The 27,299-nt window shown below is 52.9% G+C and overlaps 1 protein-coding gene across 3 annotated transcripts in view; it reads left to right on the top strand.

Moving 5' to 3' along the window:
* Positions 1 to 9,043: 9,043 nt before the first annotated feature.
* The window catches only part of PCCA (propionyl-CoA carboxylase subunit alpha), a 314,254-nt gene continuing 295,998 nt past the window's right edge, over positions 9,044 to 27,299 (top strand). For all 3 annotated transcript variants that reach the window (XM_068928028.1, XM_068928023.1, XM_068928032.1), the window contains exon 1: positions 9,044 to 9,180. In XM_068928028.1, the coding sequence (XP_068784129.1) occupies positions 9,103 to 9,180 (78 nt within the window). In that variant the 5' untranslated portion in view covers positions 9,044 to 9,102. The remainder of the gene's footprint in view (positions 9,181 to 27,299) is intronic.

Below are 27,299 nucleotides of genomic sequence, written 5' to 3'. Positions count from 1 at the left end.
CAGAGAAGCACAAGGATCACAACTGGCAGTAAATGATAGGGTAGTGCTTTTTTAACAAGATGTTTGGAAAGAGGAAAATCTACAGGATAGGGAAGGACAAAATCTCAGGGTGTCCAGGTGCCATGGTTACTGTAAAGGGAACACTTTCATGCGTAATTGACTTCCCTTAGGTGCTCCTTCCATCTACAGCAATGACTATGGTTGAGGTGCGCTGCTGCTTGCTAGGGATCCTGAAACTTTGAACAAACTCAGAAGCCACACAACTATGGAAGTTCCCAAGTCCACCATAGCAGTGGTTTGGAAGGTGTACCCATCTGGGACGGTGATGGTAAGGGGTATTGAAAGGCTGGGATCTAGCACATCTGCCCCGACCATGGTCCTTTTGCAGCAGTGGGGACAAGGGGTTGTTGAGACAAATGACAACACAGTGACCTTTTCCAACAAAGTGTAGGCATGCTCTTTCCCTTCACTGGTGTTCTTGCTCTTGAGATGAAGAGTGAGGCTGCTGTGTGACACCTATCTCTGTGGCTCCTCCTCTAGGGGTAGTAAGGTAAGGTGGAGGAAAACTTGGCAGGGCTCCTCTAAAGGTCTGGGTACTCTCTCCTCAGTGCAACATCAGGCACCTCTCTAGAGCAACAGTCAGACCTGAGAGCTGCTCTTGGACAGGTATGGCCTGGCCATCTCATCTTTGAGGGCTTCTGTCAGCCCTAACTTATAGCTCATAGGACGTAGGGGGTTATTCTTCCCACCTAGTTTCCATGGCCAGCTTCCTGAACTGAACTCCGCAATCAGCAGCTGACTGCCTCCCCTGCTCAGGCGAGGCAGCCTGAGCCACAGCAACACAACTGTGGTCCCCCCAAAACACTCCAAAGTAGTCAGTAAATCATCAAGGTTTGTGAGCATAGGGTCGTTGGGCTTCATAGAGGGAGTGACCGAGTCTAGGGCCGTTCCTGAGAGTCTGAAGATTATTACTGTTGAGTGGCTGATACCTGCTGGGTATGTCTCTAGGTAAGCAATGAGTATTAGCAGCATCTGACTGATGAACCCCCTTATCCTTGCTTGATCCTCATTGAAGGGTTTGGGGAGCGGGGGGTAGAGGAGGCTCTGGCTGCAGGGGATGCTACAGCAGCCTGCAGGGCTGTGATGGGCCTATGCATGCTGACCACAGCTAACTGCACGGTTTGAAGGTCAAGCAGAGTGGCAGAAGGGCTGTGGCCTATCTCAGCCATGTCCTTGGCCACCACTCTGGGCCATGGATTGAGTGCAAGACAGCCCTTTGTTTCCCTCGGAGACAGCAGAGGAAGCATGGGGAAGGAAGAATCGACAGTGCTGGTGACGCTCTTCCTCCAGCGATTAATCTTATTTGTGCTCAGGGGCTCCTGAAATCAACACTGCAAAAGCTTATTTTCATTAACTCCACTACCCTTTGAACTGCCAAAGTCCAGCCTTTTCCAGCACCATATGGTGAATCCATAGTCCTCCCTTTTCATCACTGGATCCAAGGAGGAATATGAAACTATGGGCATCAGTAAACTGGCACTAGAGCAGGGCTGCAAAGACTTAGAAGGCTTGAAATGGCCTTTACTAGCAAGCGAGGACGAGCCAGGAGTATCCTCATGGTTGATATGAGGATTATCAGTTATATGTCATGTGTCACGCCAGGTACAGAAGATATTGATGATTCTGAGGAAAATGGGATGGAATAATCCACACAAGAAAGACCCATTCGTGTCACAGAGTTCTGTCACTAATGTGACTGCTTGACCTCAACCTTCTTGAACTCCTTCTCACCAGTTTGACATTCTCAGTGCTTCCAGCAGACACCAGAAGCAGAACACATGCCTTTGCTGCTACTGCACGAGAAGTGACCCACCAGAGAGTGCTTCTGTTGCCAGTTCTGGGTGCCATCATCAGGGACAGATATGAGCAAATACCTTCTCTCACACCTGTTCCATTATCCACCCTTGGAGTTCCATTTCCGTCTCTGTGCTCAGCGAGGTGGTTTCTTTATGTACCAAGAAGAAGGCCTCTTTTCCTCTTGATCAAACCAATTTGCCTCTCTCTAGCTGAAGCTTGCACGCCATGGCTGTAAGCCAAACAAATAATTTAGCCCTGCTGGGCTTATTGCCTCTTTCAAGGAGCTCCATCTCCTCCTTTAGCTTGTCCACACTCAGGGGGAGTAAATTCTAAAAGTGATCTTAAATTTAAATGTACCATTCTGTTTACTGAGTAATGAACCTTCAGGGAATACTATGGCACCAATTCACTGAGACTCAGTTAGGGCTTGACAGCCCAGACAGCCATTGCACAAATCTTTGTTAGTCCTGCCAAGACTTTTTTTAATCAAAGGAATTACAAATTTGTGGTTAATCTTTGTGGGTACTCTTAATGACTTAAAAGGGATCCAGAGCTATTTAAAACTGAATTCACATCACAAGCAGTAAATTTCAAACTACAAGTCAAGCCCACTGTCACTCCATGTGAACAACATCTCAGGGAAGAGGCTCAGCAAAATTTTGGCCAATATACTAGAGCTGCACAATGAATTTCAGACCCAGAAAGTGCTTTGGACCTCTCTGATGTTTAGATCACTTCCCCAGTTCCTATATAGATGACTCGCCAGTCCTACAGAACCTCTGGAGGCATCACACAGGTGTTGAGCAGCAATCCTAGACAGCAGGACTCCTTTACCTTTAGCTCCCCAAAACTGGTATACTTTTTCAGCATACGCAGCAGAAATGCACTCTCCAAGGTTAGGACTACCTCTAAGAAGGCTACCACAGTCATTAACTCTAAATTCATCCTCCCTTGACTCTTCTCCCCAGCTCTAGGGGGTCATCACAATTACTGCTAAGCATATGCTGTGTAAAACTGCTAATCCACTACTGACTGTAGCTAGACTATGACAGACTGAAATCCCTGCTTCATTAAAAACCTTCTTTCTGACTCTACAGCATAAAGTGGATGTGGCAAAAATGCCTGTAACTCCCAACAAGTGAAGACCATGCGAACAAAATTCTGTATGGCTTGGCATAGTTCATATGTGATAAAGAGAGTACAAGGAAAGATACAGACATTTCTTTTAAACCTTTGAAACCTCAGAAACCAAAGAATGAAACAAAGATTGCTTGTTATTTTATTTTTCCCTTGCAGGCTTGGCATTTGCATCTCCCAGACCCACAAACTCACTGAAAAGAAGCACAGATCGGCATCTGGTCAGCTTCAGGGATCAAATAAAGGGGCAGAAGAGAAGGCTGTGGAGTCCATATCAAGTTGTAGGAGAAATATGGATGAATGGATGGAGTTCCTCAAGATGCACAAGGACCAGAACATGACATTCAGAGAGCAGATGATGGAGCCTGCCTCTGAAGGTAGCAGAAAAGCCATTTAATTTCAAAGAAAGAGTTTCAGAAATATTGCTGAGAGCAGAGACACAATTTTTTCTCCCACCAACTGCTGTCCTTAGTTTGCCATGGCTGCTGATAGAGAACTAGCAGTAGGTATGGACTCAGATATGGTTATATAGCGGGAGAAAGGGATGACAGCCTTCCTGGGAGCGGTGTCCAATGTGGCAAATACGATTCCTTGCAGTGCAGTTGTGCTCACTCCTGCTTGGTCTTACAGGAGTGTGACAACTCCACGAATTCATCAGAAGGGCTTTAAGCCAAAGCTAATTTCTGTGCAATGGGGTGAACAGCAGAGCATGAGCCCATGTTTGCTCGGACCCAGGGGGCAGTCACGCTCACCTGGGTCTGTAACACCCTTGTTCTCAAGGTTCATCGAGAGGGATGAAGACGTTTACACTGGCACAGTTTGAGCCCTCCCTAATACACAAGTCTCCTTCAGTATTTCTTTAGAGTTGCGTTTACTGCCAGTCTACACTGGTAGTAGCACTGCCAGTGTAGCACTGCACTTCCTCTGTGAATTTGATGTTCTTATCCTTTTTCTCATTGAGGAACTCTCTACAGTGGCCTGGATCTCTGCCACTTTAGTGCAATCCTGCAGGACCCTTCAGTCCATGAAATCGCAAGATACACAGCTCCCCCAGAGATATCCCCCTGCGGCATTAAAGCAGTTGTGATTCCTGCACTAATCTGATAAGAAATTTCATGACGTAGTGTCGCTTCATCACATCCAAGTGTGCGTCCCCTCCCAGAAGGCGCACATGCTCTCCTTGGTAATGGCTGTCATTTAGGGTTGAGTTTCTCACAAGCTGCTCGAGATGCTCAGTAGGTCTCTGCCTTCCAGCCTTCACCCTCCTTCCCACGGACTCTGTGCAGAATCCAGCCAACTTGGAGGCAGATATTGCTTAATCCCATCTAGGTTTTCCATTATGCTTCTGTCAACAGGTTTTTAATGTCATAAGAACGTGAAAAAGATAAAAGTTCCTTCTGATTCAAACAGTCAGGCTGAAGGAGGCCAGGCATGGTCCCCAAGGCAAAGGGACTCCCATTCTGCTAATGCTCCTGTGTTTTCCCCAATCAGACCGGCACTGCAGTGAATGATTTCGCTACAGTGTTGGGGCCCTCAGGGCACCGATTTCCCTTAAGGGCCCTGATCAGCCTCACCTGGGGCCTTTCCCCCCCCCCGCCCGCCCATGGCCTTGGGATGTCCATTTAAGCTCAGGCCTGAGCACCTAGGCTTGCCTTGAGCTGAGTTGTTCCAGGTGGGCTGGTTTCCAGTCCAGGCTCTGGCTCCCGCATGGATGTTGGATCCCTGTTGCAGCTCTTCCTAACAAGACCCCTAGGGTGCCTTGGACCTGATTCATCACTGTGACTCTGCTGTGTTGGTTGTGGAAGGGGGTCGGGGTGCCCCTAAGGAGCCCCAGTGCTTGGGCAGTTCAGGCCTTCTCCAAGGAGACCTGGCTGCTGAGAGGACTTCAGGCCACCCTGAGGAGGCCAGGAGACTCAGGCTGCCCTGAGGAGCCCCAGAGCCCAGGGGGAGCACCAAGCTTGCTCTCAGGAGCTGTGAAGCCTGGACAGAGGGGGCAGAAGGGACTAGCCCCCTCCAGGACCAACAGAGGCTGGGTGGGCTTCAAACCACTCCTGAGGCTGGGAGGCCAAGATGGGCATGAAGCTACTCCTGACGTGTGTGTGGGGGGGGTATGATCCCCCCCAAGGAGCCTGGATGGTGAGGTGTTCCTGCAGCCTAGAGAGCCCTAAAATCTGGGCAGCGGGGTAGTGGTTAGAAACCAAGCCACCCCTGAGGAGATTGGGGGTGATAGCTTGAATCTATCCTTGCTCCCTGATGCCTAGGGCTGCTCTGGCTTTGGCAGTGGCAAGCCTCTGCAGTGATTTGTTGCCCCTGTCCTCCGATTCCTGACTCTCTGAGGTGAATCTTGCATGAAGTGTCTTTCTTCACAGTCAGGATTTTCTGCAGATACTTAGTACAGAGATGTACAGAGGTATCGACTTGGCCGACTCCAAGGCTGAATTACTGTCTCTTGCAGTGTGTTGAGCTGAATGCTGATAGCAGCCAAGACTGTTTACAGAATATATAACAGATACTTCAAAGAGTTTTTCCTAGCTTTGAGTACTTCAGTCAGTCTTTTATGCATAATGCATTTTATGTTCTATAAACCTCATACAATATACTCCTTATTAGATAAAGGCAGAGAGATTACAATGACTCCATTTTTCTCTCTGGGTTATAGCTTAGAAGTCAAATGATGATACAACAACTCACGTTTTCTGTCTCAAGTTGGAATTAAATTAGAAGACCAAGGTATCTTTCTGCTCAAAAGAAGGGGTTGAGGAAACTCTTAGCATCAAAAACTACAGCTCCTCTAGCATCCATTCAAAATGAGAGAACAAGTTGCCCAGTATTCCAGGCCCTGCGAGTTGAAATCGGATCGTACTAAAAGCAGAACATTTCTTGTGCAAGTGGAAGATGATTGGCATTCTTGTGCTTTCTTCCAGGTCCCTCCCACATTTCGCCTTAGCTTCACTTGGAAACTGGCTTGCATTAGACCGTTTCGCACTGTATCGAGCTCTTTATACACCCAGCTGCCTGCAAAGTTTCCCTTTGCTGCGGTGCCTTTGTGTAATCACAGCCAGTTTCCCTGTGCACTGCGGGCGGCCGCCTTTGATCTGCCACTGGAGGTGGCTGCCTGCGCCTCAACCAGGGCCTGCAAACACAATCTCTTCTGCGGAGCAAAAGCAAAAGCCCGGGTGACGCCATGGGACTGTTGGCTTTGCAAATGCAGGAGGAACTGATGTCAAGGGCCTCAGGATACGGTTATAAGGTAAAAACATGATGTTGTGGTGTGCGCTTCTGGACGTCTCCTCTACCTCATGTGATGCCCATGGAGAAGGACAGTGCAACACCTCCCTGCTGCTCTGCGTCTCCTGCGCTGCCTTTTGAGACTTTGCACATGCGGTGATGGATTTGTGATGGCTGCTTGTGGCTTTGAATTGCTGATACTATGACCTACCTTCAGATATATTAAAAGTAGTTTTCGTGCATTATTTCCACCTGTACAGCTGTGGTATGGGCTGTTAATACAGCAGGGCAAATGCATGCAAAAACATGTAACAGAGGCCATACAACGCTAATTTTATTTCTGCTACTCAACTTGGGCTGGAGGAGAGAAAAATCATTTCCTATACCTTCAACACAGCAAAGACAAAAGCTAGCGTTCCACTTTCCACCACTATTCAACATTCCCCTCCTTACGCTTTGAATATATGAATTAACACAAGAGTTTAACAGTGATGTCAAAAATAATAAATCTAGGCCAATTATTTCAATATTATACGTAAATGCAAGTAGGCACTTGTGTTCCACTGAGGGAATCACGCAACTAGACCCCTAGGAAGATATCCAAAGTTCACGTTTGGGTGAATCTAAGTTGCTCGGCAGCTCGTATCTCCCCTCCACGCTCCACTTTGCCATGTGAATACGCCAGTGGTTCAGGGCCGTCTCTGGACTTTTCGGCCCGGCTTTCACCACAGGATGTGAACGTGCTCAGAGCCATGGGATAAAAATGCAAGGATGAACACAACGAGCGAGTTCAAGGAGCAATGTCCTCCAGCACAACCTCTCCGACAGTAGTTAATGCAAGATGCATCGAAGGTTAAGGTGGAAGAGACTCCAGAATAGACAGTTAGACAATCGTCCGTAGAGAAAATGTCGTCTTGCCCTATCCGAGGAGCTACCTTGCGTCTAAAAGCCTGAAAGATTTATTCCTAATGCAATAAGTATACTGCCCGTATACACACTCTTTCCCTATGAATGTCACCTTCTGCTTTCTTCTAGCCCTATTGGGATCTTGTGGCAAAGCATTTCCATGGGTGAACTGCAAACTGCCGATGTTACAGTCCCTTTTTTAAGCTAAGAATAACTGACTTCCCATTGCAGAAAAAGAGGGCTTGCTCTGCTACCGTAGTGAGGATAAGGAAGACCACCAGTTTCACCCTCTTTTTCCATGTTATTACTGTTTTAGTAACGCTACTTAAAGAAAAAGCTGTTCCTCTGCCTGGTGAACGTTGATTTGAACCTCTTAGATCACATCTTTTCTACGTGTCCCTGCTGTAGGGAGTTGTGCCTCTGCTGTATTTTGGCCAAAGCGTGCGGTTGTAAGAGTGACGCGCCTTTTGCACTCTCCTTATGGTCAAACACACACCGCGTTTCTGGGGCTGATAATTTACTTGGCGATTGGCACCACGGTGTCACCTCTGTGGCCTGAGACCGGGGACACACGCTGCCTTGCACTGCTTACACTGCAAGGGGCTGGCTCCGTGCCGGAGAGATGAGCCGTAAGTAGTCCCTGGAGAGGACTGGAAATGGGGGCTGAGCAGCGTACCCTGGGAAGCGCCATCTCTCTCTCCTGCCCCTGCTGGTGCCAGCCTCACTGGGATTTCGTAGCGCAGCAGCTTGCCCCAGCCACTGGCCAGCACAATTAAATTTTTTAGGACAACTTAGAGGGGTGGCCGCATCCTCTCTCTGCAATGACGTGCTTGTGCAGCTGTAACTCCTACCACACACAGATGCAGAGATATAAACACAGGTGTGCATGCGCAGCTGAAAGCCCTTACACTGCTTAACACACGGGGGGATGCATGTACACACGGCAACTTGGGATGCACTCCTAGAGAAGCTTGCACAGAGCCAGAGGCATACACAAATGTAGTCCCTGGGGCACACACCTGGAGGAATGCACAAAACCGAATACCAAGGCACACACCCAGAGGCATGCACAAATGCAAGCACCCAGGCACCGCCCCAGAGGCAGGCAGAAATGTAAACACCCAGGCACCGCCCTAGAGGCATGCACAAATACAAACACCCAAGCACCGCCCCCGAGGCAGGCACAAATGCAAACACCCAGGCAAGCACTTGGGAGCTTGCACAAATGTAAACACCCAGGCACGCACTTAGAGGCATGGACAAACACAAGCACCTAGGCACGCACCTAGAGGCATGCACAAATGCAAACACCCCGGCACGGCCCCAGAGGCATGCGCAAATGCAAACACCCAGGCACGCACCTGGGAGCATGCACCAATGCAAACACCCAGGCATGCACCTGCAGGCATGCACCAATGCAAACACCCAGGCACGCACCTGGGAGCATGCACCAATGCAAACACCCAGGCATGCACCTGGGTGCATGCACCAATGCAAGCACCCAGGCATGCACCTGCAGGCATGCACCAACGCAAACACCCAGGCATCCACCTGGAGGCATGCACCAATGCAAACACCCAGGCACGCACCTGGAGGAATGCACGAATGCAAACACCCAGGCACGCACCTGGAGGAATGCACGAATGCAAACAGCCAGGCACGCACCTGGGAGCATGCACCAATGCAAACACCCAGGCACGCAGCCGGGGGCATGCACAAACACAAGCACCCAGGCTGGCACCCTGGGGCGGGCACCAGCGCCAGCCCCGCCGCAGACCGGCCCCACCTGCAGGCAGGGAGCTGCCCCGCCCCCCTCACCCGGCCCCGCCCGGCCCCGCCCCGCCGCACGTGGCCGCGGTGGCCCCCTCCCCCCCCGGCTCCCTCCCCGCCTGCTCCGATTGGCTGAGCGCGGCCCGGCCCCTCCGCCGCGCCGGGTGAAAGGGCGGCCGGGCGGCCGCGGCCGCGGCAATAGCAATGGCGGCGGCGGCTGCGTGCCGGGCGGCGGCGGGCGGACGGCGGCCGGCGGTGCGGGGGCTCCTGGCCCTGCTGGAGGTAAGAGCGGGCGTTGGGGCCGCGCTGGCTGGCTGGCTGGCCAGCCGGCCGAGGGGTCGGTGTTTACTTTCCTCCTTCTTCCGCGGTCCCTCTCTGGTGCTGGGGTCTGTGCCGTGGGGCAGCCCTCCTCAGGGGCGGTGGTGGGGGGCGCGTTATGTAAAGGCCTGGGGCTGTGGCCGTTATGGGGGGGGGCGGCTGTGTCCCGTGTAAATGTCTGGTGTTGTGGCTCTTACCGGGGACAGGTTATGTCCTGTGGGGGGTTATGGCTATGTAAATGCCTAGAATTGTGGTTGTTAACGGGGGGGGGTTATTTCCTATGTAAAGGGCTGAGGATGTGGCCGTCGTTGGGGGGGGGGGGTCATACCGTATGTAAAAACTGTAATGGAGAGGGTTATGTTGTGTGTAAAGGTGTGGGGCTGTGGCTGTTATGGGGGGTGGGTTATGCCCTGTGTAAATGCCTAGGCTTATGGCTGCTTTGGGGGGGAGGTTATGTCCTGTGTAAAGGTATAGTCTTGTGGTCATTATTTTTGGGGGGGGGGTTGTGTGCCCTGTGTAAAGGTGTGGGGCTGTGGCCATAATGAGCGGGTGGGCAAGTTATGCCCCATGTTAATGCCTAGGCTTGTGGCTCTTATGGGGGGGGTATGCCCTGTGTAAAGGCCCAGGCTTGTGGCTGTTGGAGGGTTATGAGCTATGTAAATGCCTAGGCTTGTGGTTGTTACGGGGGGATTATTTTCTGTGTAAAGGGCTGTGGCTGTTTTTTGGGGGGGGTTATGCCCTGTGGAAAGGCTTGTGGCTGTTTTTGGGGGGGGGTTATGCCCTGTGGAACGGCTTGTGGCTGTTTTTGGGGGGGGTATGCCCTGTGGAAAGGCTTGTGGCTGTTTTTGGGGGGGGGGTTATGCCCTGTGGAAAGGCTTGTGGCTGTGGTGTGGGGGGCGGGTTATGCCCCTTGTAAATGCCTAGGCTTGTGGCTGTTTTTTGGGGGGGGTTATGCCCTGTGTAAATGCCTGTGGCTGTTGGGGAGTTATGGCCTGTGTAAATGCGTTGGCTTGTGGCTGTGATTGGGGGGATTATGGCCTGTGTGAAGGCCTGGGACTGTGATGGGGGGGATTATGGCCTGTGTGAAGGCCTGGGACTGTAATGGGGGGATTATACCCCATGTAAAGGCCTGGGGCTGTGGCTGTGATGTGTGGGGCATATGTGCTGTGTAAATGCCTGGTGTTGTGACCACTATGGGGGTGGTTATGCCCTGTGTAAAGGTGTGGGGCTGTGGCTGTGATGTGTGTGTGGGGGGGGAGGTTTATATCCTGTATGAATGCCTAGGGTTTTGTCTGTCGCAGGGGGCAAGCTATGCCCCTTGTAAAGGCCTAGGGTTGTGGCTGTTTTTGGGGGAAGGTTATGTCCTGTGTAAAGGCGTGGGGCTGTGGCTGTCATTGGGGGGGGGCAGGGTTATGCCCTGTGTGAATGCCTAGGCTTGATTCTGTTATGTGGGGGAGGTTTATGCCCTGTATAAAGGCCTGTGGCTGTAATGGGGGGGGGGGGGTCATGTCCTGTGTAAAGGCCTGGGGCTGTGACCGTCGTTGCAGGGGGCAAATTATGCCCTGTGTAAAGGCCCAGTCTTGTTGCCATTGGGTGGGGGGGGGTTATGTCCTGTGTAAAGGCCCAGGCTTGTTGCTGGTATGGGGGGGTTTATGCCCTGTGTGAAGGTGTGAGGCTGTGGCTGTTATGGGGGGGGTTATGCCCTGTGTGAATGCCTAGGCTTGTGGCTGTTTTCATGGCGGGGGGTTATGCCCCTTGTAAAGGCCTAGTCTTGTGGCCGTTATGGGTGGGCTTATATCCTATATGAACGCCTAGGGTTCTGTCTGTTATGGGGGGGGCTATGCCCTGTGTGAATGTCTAGGCTTTATGGCTGCTTTTGGGGGGGAAGGTTGTCCTGTGTAAAGGCGTAGTCTTGTAGCCATTATGTTGGGGGGGGGTTTATGCCCTGTGTAAAGGCCTAGTCTTGTGGCTGCTATGGGGGGGGCTTATGTGCTGGTGAAGGCCTGGGGCTGTGGCTGTGATGTGGGGGGGGTTATGTGCTGTGTGAATGCCTAGCCTGTGGCTGTGATGTGTGTGTGTGGGGGGGTTATGTGCTGTGTGAAGACTTGGGCCTTGTGGCTGTTATGGGGGAGTTTATGCTCTATGTGAAGGCCTGTGGCTGTAATGGGGGGAGTCTTATGCCACATGTAAATGCCTAGACTTGTGGCTCTTATGGGGAGGGGGATTATGTCCTGTGTAAAGGCCCAGGCTTGTGGCTGTAATGGAGGGAGTTATGCCCTGTGTGAAGGCGTGGGGCTGTGGCTGTTATGGGGGGGGGTTATGCCCTGTGTGAATGCCTAGGCTTGTGGCTGTTATGGGGGGGGCTGTGGCTGTGATGTGGGGGGCAGGTTTGTCCTGTGTAAATGCCTAGCCTGTGGCTGTGATGTGGGGGGGGGGGGGTTTATGTGCTGTGTGAAGACTTGGGCCTTGTGATTGTTATGGGTGAGTTTATGCTCTATGTAAAAGCCTGGGGCTGTGGCTGTAATGGGGGGTTTATATCCTGTATGAGTGCCTAGGGTTTTGTCTGTCGCAGGGGGCAAGCTATGCCCCTTGTAAAGGCCTAGGGTTGTGGCTGTTTTTGGGGGAAGGTTATGTCCTGTATAAAGGCGTGGGGCTGTGGCTGTCATTGGGGGGGGGGGAGGGTTATGCCCTGTGTGAATGCCTAGGCTTGATTCTGTTATGTGGGGGAGGTTTATGCCCTGTATAAAGGCCTGTGGCTGTAATGGGGGGGGGGGGTCATGTCCTGTGTAAAGGCCTGGGGCTGTGACCGTCGTTGCAGGGGGCAAGTTATGCCCTGTGTAAAGGCCCAGTCTTGTTGCCATTGGGTGGGGGGGTTATGCCCTGTGTAAAGGCCCAGTCTTGTTGCCATTGGGTGGGGGGGTTATGTCCTGTGTAAAGGCCTGGGACTGTGGCTGTTGGCGAGTTATGTTCTGTTATGCCCTGTGTCAAGGCCTAGGCTTGCAACTGTGACGGGGGGGGTGTGCTTTGTGTTAAGGCCTGAGGCTGTTCATTGTATAGTAGGGTTATATCTTGTGTAAAGGCCCAGCCTTATCGCTGTTGTGTGTGTGTGTGGGGGGGGTTATGCCCTGTGTAAAGCGCCTAAGCTTGTGACTGTTTTGGGGGCTGGTTATGTCCTGTGTAAAGGCCTGAGGCTGTGGCCGTTATTTGGGGGGGGGGGATTATGCCCTGTGTGAAGGCGTGGGGCTGTGGCCGTAATGAGCGGGTGGGCATGTTATGCTCCATGTTAATGCCTAGGCTTGTGGCTCTTAATTGGGGGGGGGGTATGCCCTGTGAAAAGGCCTAGACTTGTGGCTGTGATGTGAGGGGGTTATGCCCTGTGTGAATGCCTAGGCTTGATTCTGTTATGTGGGGGAAGTTTATGCCCTGTGTGAAGGCGTGTGGCTGTAATGGGGGGGGGGGGGTCACGTCCTGTGTAAAGGCGTGGGGCTGTGACCGTCGTTGCAGGGGGCAAGTTATGCCCTGTGTAAAGGCCCAGTCTTGTTGCTATTATGGGGGGGGGAGTTATGTTCTGTGTAAATGTCTAGGCTTGTGGCTGTGATGTGGGGAGGTTATGCCCTGTGTCAAGGCCTAGGCTTGTGGCTGCTTTGGGTGGGGGGGTTATGTCTTGTGTAAATGCGTAGTCTTGTGGCTATTATTGGGGGGGGTGGTTTATGCCCTGTGTGAAGGCCTGGGGCTGTGGCTGTTATGGGGGGCGTCTTATGCCACATGTAAATGCCTAGACTTGTGGCTCTTATGGAGGGGGGGGGAAGATTATGTCCTGTGTAAAGGCCTAGCTTGTGGCTGTAATGGAGGGAGTTATGCCCTGTGTGAAGGCGTGGGGCTGTGGCTGTTATGGGGGGGGGTTATGCCCTGTGTGAATGCCTAGGCTTGTGGCTGTTATGGGGGGGGCTGTGGCTGTGATGTGGGGGGCAGGTTTGTCCTGTGTAAATGCCTAGCCTGTGGCTGTGATGTGGGGGGTGGTTATGTGCTGTGTTAAGACTTGGGCCTTGTGATTGTTATGGGTGAGTTTATGCTCTATGTGAAGGCCTGTGGCTGTTTTTGGGGGGGGGGTTATGCCCTGTGTAAATGCCTGTGGCTGTTAAGGGCGGGGGGTGATGCACTGTGTAAATGCGTAGGCTTGTGGCTGTGGTGGGGTGGGGGTTATGGCCTGTGTAAATGCGTCGGCTTGTGGCTGTGATGGGGGGGATTATGGCCTGTGTGAAGGCCTGGGACTGTAATGGGGGGATTATACCCCATGTAAAGGCCTGGGGCTGTGGCTGTGATGTGTGGGGCATATGTGCTGTGTAAATGCCTGGTGTTGTGACCACTATGGGGGTGGTTATGCCCTGTGTAAAGGTGTGGGGCTGTGGCTGTGATGTGTGTGTGGGGGGGGAGGTTTATATCCTGTATGAGTGCCTAGGGTTTTGTCTGTTGCAGGGGGCAAGCTATGCCCCTTGTAAAGGCCTAGGGTTGTGGCTGTTTTTGGGGGAAGGTTATGTCCTGTATAAAGGCGTGGGGCTGTGGCTGTCATTGGGGGGGGGGGAGGGTTATGCCCTGTGTGAATGCCTAGGCTTGATTCTGTTATGTGGGGGAGGTTTATGCCCTGTATAAAGGCCTGTGGCTGTAATGGGGGGGGGGGGGGTCATGTCCTGTGTAAAGGCCTGGGGCTGTGACCGTCGTTGCAGGGGGCAAGTTATGCCCTGTGTAAAGGCCCAGTCTTGTTGCCATTGGGTGGGGGGGTTATGCCCTGTGTAAAGGCCCAGTCTTGTTGCCATTGGGTGGGGGGGTTATGTCCTGTGTAAAGGCCTGGGACTGTGGCTGTTGGCGAGTTATGTTCTGTTATGCCCTGTGTCAAGGCCTAGGCTTGCAACTGTGACGGGGGGGGTGTGCTTTGTGTTAAGGCCTGAGGCTGTTCATTGTATAGTAGGGTTATATCTTGTGTAAAGGCCCAGCCTTATCGCTGTTGTGTGTGTGTGTGGGGGGGGTTATGCCCTGTGTAAAGCGCCTAAGCTTGTGACTGTTTTGGGGGCTGGTTATGTCCTGTGTAAAGGCCTGAGGCTGTGGCCGTTATTTGGGGGGGGGGGATTATGCCCTGTGTGAAGGCGTGGGGCTGTGGCCGTAATGAGCGGGTGGGCATGTTACGCTCCATGTTAATGCCTAGGCTTGTGGCTCTTAATTGGGGGGGAGGGTATGCCCTGTGAAAAGGCCTAGACTTGTGGCTGTGATGTGAGGGGGTTATGCCCTGTGTGAATGCCTAGGCTTGATTCTGTTATGTGGGGGAAGTTTATGCCCTGTGTGAAGGCGTGTGGCTGTAATGGGGGGGGGTCACGTCCTGTGTAAAGGCGTGGGGCTGTGACCGTCGTTGCAGGGGGCAAGTTATGCCCTGTGTAAAGGCCCAGTCTTGTTGCTATTATGGGGGGGGGGGAGTTATGTTCTGTGTAAATGTCTAGGCTTGTGGCTGTGATGTGGGGAGGTTATGTCTTGTATAAATGCCTAGGCTTGTGGCTGCTTTGGGTGGGGGGGTTATGTCTTGTGTAAATGCGTAGTCTTGTGGCTATTATTTGGGGGGGGGTGGTTTATGTCCTGTGTGAAGGCCTGGGGCTGTGGCTGTTATGGGGGGCGTCTTATGCCACATGTAAATGCCTAGACTTGTGGCTCTTATGGAGGGGGGGGGAAGATTATGTCCTGTGTAAAGGCCTAGCTTGTGGCTGTAATGGAGGGAGTTATGCCCTGTGTGAAGGCGTGGGGCTGTGGCTGTTATGGGGGGGGCTGTGGCTGTGATGTGGGGGGCAGGTTTGTCCTGTGTAAATGCCTAGCCTGTGGCTGTGATGTGGGGGGTGGTTATGTGCTGTGTTAAGACTTGGGCCTTGTGATTGTTATGGGTGAGTTTATGCTCTATGTGAAGGCCTGTGGCTGTTTTTGGGGGGGGGGGTTATGCCCTGTGTAAATGCCTGTGGCTGTTAAGGGCGGGGGGTGATGCACTGTGTAAATGCGTAGGCTTGTGGCTGTGGTGGGGTGGGGGTTATGGCCTGTGTAAATGCGTCGGCTTGTGGCTGTGATGGGGGGGATTATGGCCTGTGTGAAGGCCTGGGACTGTAATGGGGGGATTATACCCCATGTAAAGGCCTGGGGCTGTGGCTGTGATGTGTGGGGCATATGTGCTGTGTAAATGCCTGGTGTTGTGACCACTATGGGGGTGGTTATGCCCTGTGTAAAGGTGTGGGGCTGTGGCTGTGATGTGTGGGGGGGGAGGTTTATATCCTGTATGAGTGCCTAGGGTTTTGTCTGTCGCAGGGGGCAAGCTATGCCCCTTGTAAAGGCCTAGGGTTGTGGCTGTTTTTGGGGGAAGGTTATGTCCTGTATAAAGGCGTGGGGCTGTGGCTGTCATTGGGGGGGGGGGAGGGTTATGCCCTGTGTGAATGCCTAGGCTTGATTCTGTTATGTGGGGGAGGTTTATGCCCTGTATAAAGGCCTGTGGCTGTAATGGGGGGGGGGTCATGTCCTGTGTAAAGGCCTGGGGCTGTGACCGTCGTTGCAGGGGGCAAGTTATGCCCTGTGTAAAGGCCCAGTCTTGTTGCCATTGGGTGGGGGGGTTATGTCCTGTGTAAAGGCCCAGTCTTGTTGCCATTGGGTGGGGGGGTTATGTCCTGTGTAAAGGCCTGGGACTGTGGCTGTTGGCGAGTTATGTTCTGTTATGCCCTGTGTCAAGGCCTAGGCTTGCAACTGTGACGGGGGGGGGGGGGTGTGCTTTGTGTTAAGGCCTGAGGCTGTTCATTGTATAGTAGGGTTATATCTTGTGTAAAGGCCCAGCCTTATTGCTGTTGTGTGTGTGTGGGGGGGGTTATGCCCTGTGTAAAGCGCCTAAGCTTGTGACTGTTTTGGGGGCTGGTTTTGTCCTGTGTAAAGGCCTGAGGCTGTGGCCGTTATTTGGGGGGGGGGGGGGTTATGCCCTGTGTAAAGGCGTGGGGCTGTGGCCGTAATGAGCGGGTGGGCATGTTACGCTCCATGTTAATGCCTAGGCTTGTGGCTCTTAATTGGGGGGGGGGTATGCCCTGTGAAAAGGCCTAGACTTGTGGCTGTGATGTGAGGGGGTTATGCCCTGTGTGAATGCCTAGGCTTGATTCTGTTATGTGGGGGAAGTTTATGCCCTGTGTGAAGGCGTGTGGCTGTAATGGGGGGGGGGGGGTCACGTCCTGTGTAAAGGCGTGGGGCTGTGACCGTCGTTGCAGGGGGCAAGTTATGCCCTGTGTAAAGGCCCAGTCTTGTTGCTATTATGGGGGGGGGAGTTATGTTCTGTGTAAATGTCTAGGCTTGTGGCTGTGATGTGGGGAGGTTATGCCCTGTGTAAATACCTAGGCTTGTGGCTGCTTTGGGTGGGGGGGTTATGTCTTGTGTAAATGCGTAGTCTTGTGGCTATTATTGGGGGGGGTGGTTTATGCCCTGTGTGAAGGCCTGGGGCTGTGGCTGTTATGGGGGGCGTCTTATGCCACATGTAAATGCCTAGACTTGTGGCTCTTATGGAGGGGGGGGGAAGATTATGTCCTGTGTAAAGGCCTAGCTTGTGGCTGTAATGGAGGGAGTTATGCCCTGTGTGAAGGCGTGGGGCTGTGGCTGTTATGGGGGGGGGTTATGCCCTGTGTGAATGCCTAGGCTTGTGGCTGTTATGGGGGGGGCTGTGGCTGTGATGTGGGGGGCAGGTTTGTCCTGTGTAAATGCCTAGCCTGTGGCTGTGATGTGGGGGGTGGTTATGTGCTGTGTTAAGACTTGGGCCTTGTGATTGTTATGGGTGAGTTTATGCTCTATGTGAAGGCCTGTGGCTGTTTTTGGGGGGGGGGGTTATGCCCTGTGTAAATGCCTGTGGCTGTTAAGGGCGGGGGGTGATGCACTGTGTAAATGCGTAGGCTTGTGGCTGTGGTGGGGTGGGGGTTATGGCCTGTGTAAATGCGTCGGCTTGTGGCTGTGATGGGGGGGATTATGGCCTGTGTGAAGGCCTGGGACTGTAATGGGGGGATTATACCCCATGTAAAGGCCTGGGGCTGTGGCTGTGATGTGTGGGGCATATGTGCTGTGTAAATGCCTGGTGTTGTGACCACTATGGGGGTGGTTATGCCCTGTGTAAAGGTGTGGGGCTGTGGCTGTGATGTGTGTGTGGGGGGGGAGGTTTATATCCTGTATGAGTGCCTAGGGTTTTGTCTGTCGCAGGGGGCAAGCTATGCCCCTTGTAAAGGCCTAGGGTTGTGGCTGTTTTTGGGGGAAGGTTATGTCCTGTATAAAGGCGTGGGGCTGTGGCTGTCATTGGGGGGGGGGGAGGGTTATGCCCTGTGTGAATGCCTAGGCTTGATTCTGTTATGTGGGGGAGGTTTATGCCCTGTATAAAGGTCTGTGGCTGTAATGGGGGGGGGGGGTCATGTCCTGTGTAAAGGCCTGGGGCTGTGACCGTCGTTGCAGGGGGCAAGTTATGCCCTGTGTAAAGGCCCAGTCTTGTTGCCATTGGGTGGGGGGGTTATGCCCTGTGTAAAGGCCCAGTCTTGTTGCCATTGGGTGGGGGGGTTATGTCCTGTGTAAAGGCCTGGGACTGTGGCTGTTGGCGAGTTATGTTCTGTTATGCCCTGTGTCAAGGCCTAGGCTTGCAACTGTGACGGGGGGGGTGTGCTTTGTGTTAAGGCCTGAGGCTGTTCATTGTATAGTAGGGTTATATCTTGTGTAAAGGCCCAGCCTTATCGCTGTTGTGTGTGTGTGTGGGGGGGGTTATGCCCTGTGTAAAGCGCCTAAGCTTGTGACTGTTTTGGGGGCTGGTTATGTCCTGTGTAAAGGCCTGAGGCTGTGGCCGTTATTTGGGGGGGGGGGATTATGCCCTGTGTGAAGGCGTGGGGCTGTGGCCGTAATGAGCGGGTGGGCATGTTACGCTCCATGTTAATGCCTAGGCTTGTGGCTCTTAATTGGGGGGGGGGGGGTATGCCCTGTGAAAAGGCCTAGACTTGTGGCTGTGATGTGAGGGGGTTATGCCCTGTGTGAATGCCTAGGCTTGATTCTGTTATGTGGGGGAAGTTTATGCCCTGTGTGAAGGCGTGTGGCTGTAATGGGGGGGGGTCACGTCCTGTGTAAAGGCCTGGGGCTGTGACCGTCGTTGCAGGGGGCAAGTTATGCCCTGTGTAAAGGCCCAGTCTTGTTGCTATTATGGGGGGGGGGGAGTTATGTTCTGTGTAAATGTCTAGGCTTGTGGCTGTGATGTGGGGAGGTTATGTCTTGTATAAATGCCTAGGCTTGTGGCTGCTTTGGGTGGGGGGGTTATGTCTTGTGTAAATGCGTAGTCTTGTGGCTATTATTTGGGGGGGGGGGTGGTTTATGTCCTGTGTGAAGGCCTGGGGCTGTGGCTGTTATGGGGGGCGTCTTATGCCACATGTAAATGCCTAGACTTGTGGCTCTTATGGGGGGGGGGAGGATTATGTCCTGTGTAAAGGCCTAGCTTGTGGCTGTAATGGAGGGAGTTATGCCCTGTGTGAAGGCGTGGAGCTGTGGCTGTTATGGGGGGGGGGGTTATGCCCTGTGTGAATGCCTAGGCTTGTGGCTGTTATGGGGGGGGGGGGCTGTGGCTGTGATGTGGGGGGCAGGTTTGTCCTGTGTAAATGCCTAGCCTGTGGCTGTGATGGGGGGGAGGTTATGTGCTGTGTTAAGACTTGGGCCTTGTGATTGTTATGGGGGAGTTTATGCTCTATGTGAAGGCCTGTGGCTGTTTTTGTGGGGGGGGGGTTATGCCCTGTGTAAATGCCTGTGGCTGTTAAGGGCGGGGGGTGATGCACTGTGTAAATGCGTAGGCTTGTGGCTGTGATGGGGTGGGGGTTATGGCCTGTGTAAATGTGTCGGCTTGTGGCTGTGATGGGGGGGATTATGGCCTGTGTGAAGGCCTGGGATTGTAATGGGGGGATTATACCCCATGTAAAGGCCTGGGGCTGTGGCTGTGATGTGTGGGGCATGTGTGCTGTGTAAATGCCTGGTGTTGTGACCACTATGGGGGTGGTTATGCCCTGTGTAAAGGTGTGGGGCTGTGGCTGTGATGTGTGTGTGTGGGGGGGAGGTTTATATCCTGTATGAATGCCTAGGGTTTTGTCTGTTGCAGGGGGCAAGCTATGCCCCTTGTAAAGGCCTAGGGTTGTGGCTGTTTTTGGGGGAAGGTTATGTCCTGTGTAAAGGCGTGGGGCTGTGGCTGTTATGAGGGGGGGGGGTTATGCCCTGTGTGAATGCCTAGGCTTGATTCTGTTATGTGGGGGAGGTTTATGCCCTGTATAAAGGCCTGTGGCTGTAATGGGGGGGGGGGTCACGTCCTTTGTAAAGGCCTGGGGCTGTGACCGTCGTTGCAGGGGGCAAGTTATGCCCTGTGTAAAGGCCCAGTCTTGTTGCTATTATGGGGGGGGGGAGTTATGTTCTGTGTAAATGTCTAGGCTTGTGGCTGTGATGTGGGGAGGTTATGCCCTGTGTCAAGGCCTAGGCTTGTGGCTGCTTTGGGTGGGGGGGTTATGTCTTGTGTAAATGCGTAGTCTTGTGGCTATTATTTGGGGGGGTGGGGGGTTTATGCCCTGTGTGAAGGCCTAGTCTTGTGGCTGCTATGGGGGGGGGCTTATGTGCTGGTGAAGGCCTGGGGCTGTGGCTGTGATGTGTGTGTGGGGGGGTTATGTGCTGTGTGAAGACTTGGGCCTTGTGGCTGTTATGGGGGAGTTTATGCTCTATGTAAAGGCCTGTGGCTGTTATGGGGGGAGGTTATGCCCTGTGTAAATGTCTGTGGCTGTTAAGGGGTGGGGTGATGCGCTGTGTAAATGTGTAGGCTTGTGGCTGTGATGGGGGAGATTATGTCCTGTGTGAAGGCCTGGGACTGTAATGGGGGGGTCATGTCCTGTGTAAAGGCCTGAGGCTGTGACTGTTGTTGCAGGGGGCAAGTTATGCCCTGTGTAGCGCCTAGGCTTATGGCTGCTTTGGGGGGGGGGTTGTGCCCTGTGTGAATGCCTAGGCTTGTGGCTGTTACGGGGGGGGGGCTGTGGCTGTGATGTGGGGGGCATGTTTGTCCTGTGTAAATGCCTAGCCTGTGGCTGTGATGTGGGGGGGGGGTTTATGTGCTGTGTGAAGACTTGGGCCTTGTGATTGTTATGGGTGAGTTTATGCTCTATGTAAAAGCCTGGGGCTGTGGCTGTAATGGGGGGTTTATATCCTGTATGAGTGCCTAGAGTTTTGTCTGTCGCAGGGGGCAAGCTATGCCCCTTGTAAAGGCCTAGGGTTGTGGCTGTTTTTGGGGGAAGGTTATGTCCTGTGTAAAGGCGTGGGGCTATGGCTGTCATTGGTGGGGGGGGAGGGTTATGCCCTATGTGAATGCCTAGGCTTGATTCTGTTATGTGGGGGAAGTTTATGCCCTGTGTGAAGGCCTGTGGCTGTAATGGGGGGGGGGGGGGTCACGTCCTGTGTAAAGGCCTGGGGCTGTGACCGTCGTTGCAGGGGGCAAGTTATGCCCTGTGTAAAGGCCCAGTCTTGTTGCTATTATGGGGGGGGGAGTTATGTTCTGTGTAAATGTCTAGGCTTGTGGCTGTGATGTGGGGAGGTTATGCCCTGTGTAAATACCTAGGCTTGTGGCTGCTTTGGGTGGGGGGGTTATGTCTTGTGTAAATGCGTAGTCTTGTGGCTATTATTTGGGGGGGGGTGGTTTATGTCCTGTGTGAAGGCCTGGGGCTGTGGCTGTTATGGGGGGCGTCTTATGCCACATGTAAATGCCTAGACTTGTGGCTCTTATGGAGGGGGGGGGAAGATTATGTCCTGTGAAAAGGCCTAGACTTGTGGCTGTGATGTGAGGGGGTTATGCCCTGTGTGAATGCCTAGGCTTGATTCTGTTATGTGGGGGAAGTTTATGCCCTGTGTAAAGGCGTGTGGCTGTAATGGGGGGGGGGGTCACGTCCTGTGTAAAGGCCTGGGGCTGTGACCGTCGTTGCAGGGGGCAAGTTATGCGCTGTGTAAAGGCCCAGTCTTGTTGCTATTATGGGGGGGGGGAGTTATGTTCTGTGTAAATGTCTAGGCTTGTGGCTGTGATGTGGGGAGGTTATGCCCTGTGTCAAGGCCTAGGCTTGTGGCTGCTTTGGGTGGGGGGGTTATGTCTTGTGTAAATGCGTAGTCTTGTGGCTATTATTTGGGGGGGTGGGGGGTTTATGCCCTGTGTGAAGGCCTAGTCTTGTGGCTGCTATGGGGGGGGCTTATGTGCTGGTGAAGGCCTGGGGCTGTGGCTGTGATGTGTGTGTGGGGGGGTTATATGCTGTGTGAAGACTTGGGCCTTGTGGCTGTTATGGGGGAGTTTATGCTCTATGTGAAGGCCTGTGGCTGTAATGGGGGGAGTCTTATGCCACATGTAAATGCCTAGACTTGTGGCTCTTATGGGGAGGGGGATTATGTCCTGTGTAAAGGCCTAGTTTGTGGCTGTAATGGAGGGAGTTATGCCCTGTGTGAAGGTGTGGGGCTGTGGCTGATATGAGGGGGGGGTTGTGCCCTGTGTGAATGCCTAGGCTTGTGGCTGTTATGGGGGGGGGGCTGTGGCTGTGATGTGGGGGGCAGGTTTGTCCTGTGTAAATGCCTAGCCTGTGGCTGTGATGGGGGGGGGGTTTATGTGCTGTGTGAAGACTTGGGCCTTGTGATTGTTATGGGTGAGTTTATGCTCTATGTAAAAGCCTGGGGCTGTGGCTGTAATGGGGGGTTTATATCCTGTATGAGTGCCTAGAGTTTTGTCTGTCGCAGGGGGCAAGCTATGCCCCTTGTAAAGGCCTAGGGTTGTGGCTGTTTTTGGGGGAAGGTTATGTCCTGTATAAAGGCGTGGGGCTATGGCTGTCATTGGTGGGGGGGGTTATGCCCTATGTGAATGCCTAGGCTTGATTCTGTTATGTGGGGGAGGTTTATGCCCTGTATAAAGGCCTGTGGCTGTAATGGGGGGGGGGTCACGTCCTGTGTAAAGGCCTGGGGCTGTGACCGTCGTTGCAGGGGGCAAGTTATGTCCTGTGTAAAGGCCCAGTCTTGTTGCCATTGGGTGGGGGGGTTATGTCCTGTGTAAAGGCCTGGGACTGTGGCTGTTGGCGAGTTATGTTCTGTTATGCCCTGTGTCAAGGCCTAGGCTTGCAACTGTGACGGGGGTGGGTTGTGCTTTGTGTTAAGGCCTGAGGCTGTTCATTGTATAGTAGGGTTATATCTTGTGTAAAGGCCCAGCCTTATCGCTGTTGTGTGTGTGTGTGGGGGGGGTTATGCCCTGTGTAAAGCGCCTAAGCTTGTGACTGTTTTGGGGGCTGGTTATGTCCTGTGTAAAGGCCTGAGGCTGTGGCCGTTATTTGGGGGGGGGGGTTATGCCCTGTGTAAAGGCGTGGGGCTGTGGCCGTAATGAGCGGGTGGGCATGTTACGCTCCATGTTAATGCCTAGGCTTGTGGCTCTTAATTGGGGGGGGGGGTATGCCCTGTGAAAAGGCCTAGACTTGTGGCTGTGATGTGAGGGGGTTATGCCCTGTGTGAATGCCTAGGCTTGATTCTGTTATGTGGGGGAAGTTTATGCCCTGTGTAAAGGCGTGTGGCTGTAATGGGGGGGGGGGGTCACGTCCTGTGTAAAGGCCTGGGGCTGTGACCGTCGTTGCAGGGGGCAAGTTATGCCCTGTGTAAAGGCCCAGTCTTGTTGCTATTATGGAGGGGGGGAGTTATGTTCTGTGTAAATGTCTAGGCTTGTGGCTGTGATGTGGGGAGGTTATGCCCTGTGTAAATACCTAGGCTTGTGGCTGCTTTGGGTGGGGGGGTTATGTCTTGTGTAAATGCGTAGTCTTGTGGCTATTATTTGGGGGGGTGGGGGGTTTATGCCCTGTGTGAAGGCCTGGGGCTGTGGCTGTTATGGGGGGCGTCTTATGCCACATGTAAATGCCTAGACTTGTGGCTCTTATGGAGGGGGGGGAAGATTATGTCCTGTGTAAAGGCCTAGCTTGTGGCTGTAATGGAGGGAGTTATGCCCTGTGTGAAGGCGTGGGGCTGTGGCTGTTATGGGGGGGGGGGTTATGCCCTGTGTGAATGCCTAGGCTTGTGGCTGTTATGGGGGGGGGCTGTGGCTGTGATGTGGGGGGCAGGTTTGTCCTGTGTAAATGCCTAGCCTGTGGCTGTGATGGGGGGGAGGTTTATGTGCTGTGTGAAGACTTGGGCCTTGTGATTGTTATGGGTGAGTTTATGCTCTATGTGAAGGCCTGTGGCTGTTTTTGTGGGGGGGGGGGGTTATGCCCTGTGTAAATGCCTGTGGCTGTTAAGGGCGGGGGGTGATGCACTGTGTAAATGCGTAGGCTTGTGGCTGTGATGGGGTGGGGGTTATGGCCTGTGTAAATGTGTCGGCTTGTGGCTGTGATGGGGGGGATTATGGCCTGTGTGAAGGCCTGGGACTGTAATGGGGGGATTATACCCCATGTAAAGGCCTGGGGCTGTGGCTGTGATGTGTGGGGCATATGTGCTGTGTAAATGCCTGGTGTTGTGACCACTATGGGGGTGGTTATGCCCTGTGTAAAGGTGTGGGGCTGTGGCTGTGATGTGTGTGTGTGGGGGGGAGGTTTATATCCTGTATGAATGCCTAGGGTTTTGTCTGTTGCAGGGGGCAAGCTATGCCCCTTGTAAAGGCCTAGGGTTGTGGCTGTTTTTGGGGGAAGGTTATGTCCTGTATAAAGGCGTGGAGCTGTGGCTGTTATGGGGGGGGGGGGTTATGCCCTGTGTGAATGCCTAGGCTTGATTCTGTTATGTGGGGGAGGTTTATGCCCTGTATAAAGGTCTGTGGCTGTAATGGGGGGGGGGGGTCACGTCCTGTGTAAAGGCCTGGGGCTGTGACCGTCGTTGCAGGGGGCAAGTTATGCCCTGTGTAAAGGCCCAGTCTTGTTGCTATTATGGGGGGGGGGGAGTTATGTTCTGTGTAAATGTCTAGGCTTGTGGCTGTGATGTGGGGAGGTTATGCCCTGTGTCAAGGCCTAGGCTTGTGGCTGCTTTGGGTGGGGGGGTTATGTCTTGTGTAAATGCGTAGTCTTGTGGCTATTATTTGGGGGGGTGGGGGGTTTATGCCCTGTGTGAAGGCCTAGTCTTGTGGCTGCTATGGGGGGGGGGCTTATGTGCTGGTGAAGGCCTGGGGCTGTGGCTGTGATGTGTGTGTGGGGGGGTTATGTGCTGTGTGAAGACTTGGGCCTTGTGGCTGTTATGGGGGAGTTTATGCTCTATGTAAAGGCCTGTGGCTGTTATGGGGGGGGGTTATGCCCTGTGTAAATGTCTGTGGCTGTTAAGGGGTGGGGTGATGCGCTGTGTAAATGTGTAGGCTTGTGGCTGTGATGGGGGAGATTATGTCCTGTGTGAAGGCCTGGGACTGTAATGGGGGGGTCATGTCCTGTGTAAAGGCCTGAGGCTGTGACTGTTGTTGCAGGGGGCAAGTTATGCCCTGTGTAGCGCCTAGGCTTATGGCTGCTTTGGGGGGGGGGGTTGTGCCCTGTGTGAATGCCTAGGCTTGTGGCTGTTATGGGGGGGGGGCTGTGGCTGTGATGTGGGGGGGCAGGTTTGTCCTGTGTAAATGCCTAGCCTGTGGCTGTGATGGGGGGGGGGTTTATGTGCTGTGTGAAGACTTGGGCCTTGTGATTGTTATGGGTGAGTTTATGCTCTATGTAAAAGCCTGGGGCTGTGGCTGTAATGGGGGGTTTATATCCTGTATGAGTGCCTAGAGTTTTGTCTGTCGCAGGGGGCAAGCTATGCCCCTTGTAAAGGCCTAGGGTTGTGGCTGTTTTTGGGGGAAGGTTATGTCCTGTGTAAAGGCGTGGGGCTATGGCTGTCATTGGTGGGGGGGGGTTATGCCCTATGTGAATGCCTAGGCTTGATTCTGTTATGTGGGGGAGGTTTATGCCCTGTATAAAGGCCTGTGGCTGTAATGGGGGGGGGGGTCACGTCCTGTGTAAAGGCCTGGGGCTGTGACCGTCGTTGCAGGGGGCAAGTTATGCCCTGTGTAAAGGCCCAGTCTTGTTACCATTGGGTGGGGGGGTTATTTCCTGTGTAAAGGTCCAGGCTTGTTGCTGGTATGGGGGGGTTTATGTTCTTTGTAAAGGTGTGGGGCTGTGGCTGCTATGGGGGGGGGAGGTTTCATCCTGTTATGCCCTGTGTCAAGGCCGGGGGGCTGTTAATGGGGGTGGGGGAGGTTATGTCCTGTGTAAAGGCCTAGGCTTGCGATCGTGATGGGAGGGGGGGTGTTATGCACTGTGTTAACGCCTCAGGCTGTTCATTGTATAGTAGGGTTATGTCCCATGTAAAGGCCCAAGTTTGCCTGTGTTATGGGGAGGTTTATGCCCTGTGTGAAGGCGTGAGGATGTGGCTTTTTTGGAAGGTGAGATGTAAATGTTTGGGGTGTAGGAGGGTGTGTGTCTGGGGACTGTGGCTGCTAGAGCGGTTGTCACCTGTGGCAATGTCTGAAGCTGGAGTCGTTGGAGCTGTTTTTCTGCTGTTTAAATGTCTGGGAATGGGGCTGTTATTGAGGGGGGTGTATCAGGTCAAGTCTGGGGCTGTTATGGGGTTGCATCCTGCATGTAAATGTTAGGGAATGGGACTGTTGTGGGGACATGGAGGAGAGATGCCATGTAAATGTCTGGAATGATCTTTGTGGATGGTATTGCCCTATGTAAATGTGTGTTGCAGGTGCTGGGAGAGGGAAGGGGGTGCAAGTAAAAGCCTGGGGCTGACCCTGTTTAGGGGGAGGGGGGGAATGACTGTCCGTCATGTAAACAGCCAGGACTGGGGCTGTTGGGGGATGCTGTCCTCTGTGTGAATGTCTGGAGCTGGGGCTTTGTGTGGGGGTCCCTCCTGTATAAACCCCTGTTTGGGGCTGGGGAGACTGTTGGTGAGTGTGCACATATGTGGTCATGGTGTTGTGGCAGTGCTGTGGGGTGGGGAGTGCTGGTCCTCTGGTTGCCGGGAGGGGCTCTTGTTGCCCAGGGAGCCCTACGCTGGTCTGGGGTGCGGGGCGGGGAGTAGGCCTGGCAGCTGTGTTTAAATGGCTGGAAGGCAAAGTAGTTGTAGTGAAACTGTAAAAGCTAGGTGGTGGGTTGACGTGTTGATAACTCAGCATCTAAGACTCTGGTCCTTGGTATGTCCCATCTGTGTATTGCTAGATCTGACTTTTAAAAAAGTCAGTTCGCTGCTGAGGAGGGTTAGGGACTGCTCCCTGTTTCCTCCTCCTCTCTTTCCTCTGTTTAGCCCAGGGGCTTATCAAAACGTAGGGGTAGGGGGTAATTTGAATAGTACTTTAAACACAGAAGAGTGTAGTTCTGTGCTGTTTTTGAGTAAAAGCTTAGTTTATAGAAAAAGTTACTACTCTGAAAAGGTATCGTCTCTTCCTTCCTTTCTCTTCTCCCATGTTTCTTGGGGCTGTACTGTTGACAGGTGCTACCCTGGTGTATATCTGCGGAAATCCTACCTGTTGATAGTTGCAGATGTTTCACCTATTGCTTATGCTTTACTGTGGAGTTTTCATGTTTGTCATGAAAATGACAGAAGCTATTGCAAAACTATTTTTGGTAAAGACTTCAAGCTTCTAGGAAGCTTAATTCCTGAAACTGGAATAGGTTCACTGAGGAGGTTACTTTAAGCTTATGTAGTATCTACTTTTTTTCCTCTTTGCTTCTACAGACCATATTAAAAGAAAGGAGAGATTATTTAGGAAAAGAGCAAATAGTGTTATCATATAGTAGTGTGTAAAAGACTAAAGATGTTAACTACTAGCTGGTGTGTGGAAAAGGTGCAAAGCACATCAAACTGCTTACAACAGGAGTCTAGCATCTGTTCCTGAAAAGGGATGTTTGTGAGCAGACCTGCAAGTGCTAATGGAGAAGAGAGGAGTAACTTGCAGAACTCGTTGTCCTAAGGGTAGAATAGATTTCTGTCTACATTTGTAACTTCTAAACTGTACTAAGAACAGCTGTTCTGTCTTTAGGGATCCTGTATAAGGGATGACTTGTGTGGTTAGGAAGCTGCTCAGGCAGGTCATCTTGAGA

This window comes from Struthio camelus, chromosome 1, assembly GCF_040807025.1.
Source record: "Struthio camelus isolate bStrCam1 chromosome 1, bStrCam1.hap1, whole genome shotgun sequence".
Lineage (NCBI taxonomy): Eukaryota > Metazoa > Chordata > Aves > Struthioniformes > Struthionidae > Struthio > Struthio camelus.
Note: the sequence above shows the minus strand (reverse complement) of the source record. Positions and strands in the feature narration are given on the sequence as shown.